A 6000-nucleotide genomic window follows, 5' to 3' on the forward strand; every position below is an offset into this window, starting at 1 on the left:
AGAAACTTTTGTTTTTCTTTTAGGCCACCCTGCCTCGGTGGGATATGGCTGGTTTGTTGAAAGAATAGCTCATCGATTATCTGGCACCATCAGAAGGAGGTTGACTGGATTTTCAAAAGCTCCAGGAAATCATATCTTTTTTTTATGGCTCCTTTTGTTTGCACATTTCTGTTTTTCCTGTTCAGATGTTAAAAATCATTTAATTGTTCCTCTTTGTAGAAATTGGAGTTTCTCAGCAAGTATCATCCTTTAATATATACTACAGTATGTTGTTTCATATTGTGCTTAGGTTTCAGAGAGGTCACGATAGATAAATTATAATTTAAATGATGGTTACATAACCTTGATTTCTTATGTGCAGTGAATATACAATAAGAAATCAGGCTGTTAAATTGTTACAAAATTACATCTGGAAAAAAAGAGGTAATAAGAAATTAAAGACAAATGCATTTTGATTTAGATGTGTAGAGAAGATGGTGAATGATAAAATTTCAGAAAAAATAAAAACAGGAATACAGTGGACCCTCAGTTATCGGTCGTTCTGGATATTGGCCAATTCTGTTTTCGCCCGCTTTTTTGGCCAAAATTCTATCCCGTTATTGGCCGTTATTTCGGAGATCGGCCGTATTGGACGCATAATAAATCACTCGAGCACAATAAATGTCTTATTTTATGTTAGTATAGACTTTTTCATTATTCCATCTATGACATTTTCTTCAAAATTCTATAAAAAAAACACGTTACATAGCATATAAATATGCAATGTTTATAGATGGTATAGGATAAAAAAAAAAATCAAGGAGTTCATATTATACTCCAGGCACACACAGAAGACAGAAAGACAGATAAGCTGAACTGGACAGACAAATAAGCAGAGCTAGGCAGACAGACAGACAGACAGATGTACAGATAGACAGACAGATAGATGTACAGATAGACAGATAGTCAGGCAGATAGACAGGCAGACAAATAGTCAGGCAGACAGATAGACTGACAGACAAACATGCAAAGACATGCTTGTGTGCAAGAGTAAAAACATACAGAGGCAAGGTTCTCTCCAGCAGGGCACATTCATCAAATGTCACTTATCTGACCCTTGTCATATTATAACCAAGACATTACCATTGTTATTTTTTACTGTTATTCTTTTGGTACTTTAACTGTGAATTTTATTTTGTCAATTTAAATCTAGTTATACTCTTGATCTTGTCAACAACCTATACCAGACTCTAGTGCAATTGCAAGAACCATTTCAATTTGTATTTTCATATTATAAGTTTATATTATAAGTCTTACTCTTAGATTGTTTTCATATCTTAGTGACTATATTGTGTGTGCAATTAGGGTATATTTCAATTATATTATTGTTCAAGGCCCTTGACTATCTCTTGCTAACTGGTACCAACTACCTCATATATTTTTTTTTTCTACTTTTTTTATTCTTTTGCTACCTTAACTTGTATATTTTATCTTGTCAATTTAAATCTAGTTATACTCTAATTCTTGTAAACAACTTATATAACACCTTAGTGCAATTACAACTGAGAGTCTTGTGCCTTTTTCATATCATTAGATTAAACTCAGTTGTACTATAGCTCATTCTAGCTCAATACATAGTCAGTACCAAAGTCATTATATTAGACCATAGTGTAATTACTAGTGAGAGCCTGGTGCTATTTTTAATTTGCATTTTTATATTATTAGATTAAACCAAGTTGTACTATAGCTCATTCTAGCTCAATACATAGACTATACCAAAGTCATTACATTAGACCTTAGTGCAATTACAAGTGAGAGTCTTGTGCTATTTTTAATTTGTATTTTTATATTATTAGTTTATACCTAGTTGTACTTTAGCTCATTCCAGCACAACACATAGACAACACCAACTTCATTATGTGTATTAGTGACTATACTCTACATGACCAAAATGCTATAGCTATATACTTGTCCAAACTTCCCACCAGTACAGATATCAGTACTAAAACTCAACACACAACTCAGGATATAAATAACCATAATTTAAACCTAGAAGATGATTGATCACGTTGACCCTGATCTAAACCTACATAATCTGACACACAATCAAAACCTATTGGAAAGTAACTGCCTTTACTACACAGCATCACAAGCCAGCACTATCCTAAACAAGGATAAAAGTCTATCAGTACTTTACAACATCAGGTCCTTAAGCAAACACTATGATGACCTCCTGGCACTCCTTGAATCACTAAAGACACCCTTTTCCTGCATTATTCTTACTGAGACCTGGCTTAAACAGGACACAATAGATATCTACCCTCTACCAGGATACACAGCAGTCCACAACTGCAGACCATACCAAGTTGGGGGTGGTATTGCAATCTATTACTCTAACCAATTATCTTGTATTAGCACCAATTGCTTTAGTGATGAATATGGAGAATACATTTTTGCTAATTTTACTGTAAAATACCTTAAGACGCCTTTAACAATCGGTGCCATTTACCGGATACCCCACACAAACATCCCAAACTTCAGTGAGAAATTAAAGGCACTAATAACAAACAGACAAATGAATAAGCACCACCTTCTCTTAGCTGGAGGCTTCAACATCAACCTTGGCCTACTAGATGATCAGCCTGTAACAAATAAATAAAAAATAAAAGCACTAACAATGCAGTCATAAAAATGCTAGATCTGCTTTACACAGCATTGGAAAATAAGGAATATCCACTAGGAATTTTTATTGACCTAAGAAAAGCTTTTGACACAGTAGACCACGGCATCCTACTCCACAAACTTGACCATTATGGTATAAGAGGCCATGCGCTTGCATATTTCAAATCTTACCTTACTAATAGGTATCAGTATGTCACCATTAAAGACACAGCATCAACAACACAGCCACTTGATACTGGAGTTCCACAGGGAAGTGTCCTTGGTCCCCTGCTCTTCCTCATATACATCAATGATCTTCCAAACGTATCTCAACACCTGAACCCCATTCTCTTTGCTGACGACACGACTTATGTCATCTCTCACCCTAATCTTGCCACCCTCAACACCATTGTTAATGAGGAGCTGATCAAAATATCGACTTGGATGACAGCCAATAAACTTACACTTAACGTTGACAAAACCTACTACATTATGTTTGGTAGCAGAGCAGGAGATGCGCAAATTAACATTAAGATCGACAACACTCTAATTGCCAGGCATAATGAGGGCAAATTCCTAGGCCTATACCTCGACAATAACCTGAACTTCAGCACCCATATCCAACACATAACCAAAAAAGTATCCAAAACGGTTGGGATCCTCTCCAAGATACGATACTACGTGCCGCAAACTGCCCTTCTCACACTATACCATTCACTTATATATCCATACCTCACCTATGCTATCTGTGCTTGGGGTTCAACTGCAGCAACACACCTAAAGCCAATAATAACCCAACAAAAAGCCACAGTAAGAATAATCACTAAATGCCATCCCTGGCAACACACCCCCCCACTCTTCATAGATCTAAACTTACTCCCTGTTGAGTACATCCACACTTACTACTGTGCAATCTACATCTACAGGACCTTAAATTCCAATATTAACCTTGACCTAAAATGCTTTCTTGATAGTTGTGACAGAACCCACAGGCACAACACCAGACACAAACATCTCTATGACATTCCCCGTGTCCGACTAAACCTTTACAAAAATTCAATGTATGTCAAAGGCCCTAAAATCTGGAACACCCCACCTGAAAATTCCAAAACTGCAGACACATTCATCACCTTCAAAACTACCATCAGAAAACATCTTATCTCCCTGATACACCCTGTCAACTAATAATACGAATACTACCTGGTGGTTCACACTTACATTCACTCACCCATTTGACCATAAACAGAAATATCAATCTCAATCTCAAAATAATGAATCTTAACTAGTCATAAGTTGGCCTGTGATACTCCAATACTGAAACTATGTATAGTGCCAAAACAAAAGCATTCACATTGCTAAACTCACAACTAGTATTTAGTCACTTAGCCATACTACCAACTTACCTCATAATTTTGTAATATTTTAAACTTAAGATTTAATATAAGTCTGCCCGAAATGCCTAGCCATGCTAGGTGTTCTAGTGGTACACTCTGTAATTATTATTTTACTACATGTAAACCACACAATAACCAAATTCTGTAAACTCAGCATTATAATCCTTATAGAGAATAAACTTTGAATTGAATTGTATTGAATTCAAGGAGTTTCATACTCCAGCGTGTCTGAAACATTGCTGGAACCTATAAATACTTTGTATATATTTCTAGACAATAGTAAATGACCAGGGCAGGTGAAAATGTTAACCTGTCAGTGTGATTGTTACAATTTGAGTACTATTTCAGTACATAATATTAATGTCAGAACAAAGATTGGCTATGGAATCACAAGAACTGTTATAAATTCTAATTATCAGAACATAAAAATTATATAAATTAAAATAAAAATGAGAAAAAAAGGTAAATTGGCAACATTTCTGCAAGCAGCAGGACTGGCTGTTGCCATCAGGCGAGCATCCAGAGCCAGCTTCACAGTCTTATATCTCGGTAAGTACTGGTCCTAAAATTTTTTTTTTTTGGTCATATACCACACAAAAAAAAAAAACAATTTTTTTATTTTTCAAAATATTCGGAGCACCATGCAGGTGAACGTAGATCTACGTTTGGACAGTAAGGGTTAAAAAAAAAAAAACTTTAAGAATGAGCAGTGATACAGCATTCCACTACTCTAAGTGTTTTTATGAATTGTGCTCTGTGAATTGTAGTATTGGGTTTATTGTATTGAACTCTAATTTTATATCAGGCTTGGTGCACATATTTTATTTTTTTTTTTATCCATTCTTTTCAGGGCTGAATGCAGCATCTCTGTCTCTAGCACAGGCATATATTGAGGCATTCCAGAATTTGGCTGACAAGAATAACACACTCATATTGCCATCTAATGTATCAGATGTCACTGGAATTGTTGGATCTGCAGTTTCTATTTATAAGAATCTGACAAAGACTCTACAGGTTAATGACAGCAGCAAAGAAGAAGACCCATTACAGCAGATACTTGAGAATGTGGATGAAAATGAGAAATAGCCAATTATTTGTTGGAATTATATTTTACAATATATTATGCAAGGACATGTAAATGTGTAAATTATTTAATTGATTTCTTTGTATTGTTCTGTAGCAGCATTGTTTTGTCTCCACTGGGAATATAGATAACTGAAGTACAGTATCTCCTGTAGATACAATATTTGAATGTGGTCTGAATGTTAAATACTTTTGTATTGGGTTAGGATCATTTTACAGGAATAATTATTACAGCTATGATGGAGTGAACCATTCTTTACTGCATAAAAGTATTTATAATGAAACTCCTGTACAAAACCTCTTGTACCTATTATATCAAAACATGATTGCCAGAAAAAGGTAAGAGTCCAAATGTTAATAAAATATGTTCTGAACCTTGTGCTGTCCTACTTAATCTCCTTACTGTTTATTCTGACACTTGCATGGCTTTAGGACGTTTTTTTAATATACATTGGTCCTTTGAGTTATGATAGGCTGGAATTACAATAATTTTGAGTTACAATTTACCCCCAGTTGAGTTGTCATGAAAAATTTGAGATATGATATGCATTTGTGAATTTATTATGCCATCTTTTGTTACCAGGTCATCATGGTCTTAAAGTATGCAGTAAACAGGCAATTTCTCTAAAGATCAAATAAACCCCTCTAGGGAGGTTCCTTGATGGTGCTGAGAGGCTCTTGATATAGGGAACTGGATTTGTGCTCCAGTTCTCTGAATTGAGTCTGACTACCTTCCATTCACTCCCCCCCCCCTCCATAGGCGCTGTTTAGTCCCTACGGGTTTAGCGCTCCCCCATGATTATAATAATGTAAAGATCAAACAAAAAATTGTGAAAGGACACACTGCAGGAATTGGAATTAGTGGACTGATGCGCGAATGTGG

The 6000-nt window shown here is 35.4% G+C and overlaps 1 protein-coding gene across 1 annotated transcript in view; it reads left to right on the plus strand.

The window, feature by feature from the left end:
- The window catches only part of Stoml2 (stomatin like 2), a gene marked incomplete at its 5' end in the record, with an annotated part of 53304 nt that extends 47808 nt beyond the window's left edge, over window positions 1-5496 (plus strand). The window contains 1 exon segment of the mRNA XM_070094297.1: window positions 4885-5496. Coding sequence (XP_069950398.1) covers window positions 4885-5120 — 236 coding nt within the window.
- Window positions 5497-6000: the final 504 nt, after the last annotated feature.

Source organism: Cherax quadricarinatus, chromosome 45, assembly GCF_038502225.1.
Source record: "Cherax quadricarinatus isolate ZL_2023a chromosome 45, ASM3850222v1, whole genome shotgun sequence".
Taxonomy (NCBI): domain Eukaryota; kingdom Metazoa; phylum Arthropoda; class Malacostraca; order Decapoda; family Parastacidae; genus Cherax; species Cherax quadricarinatus.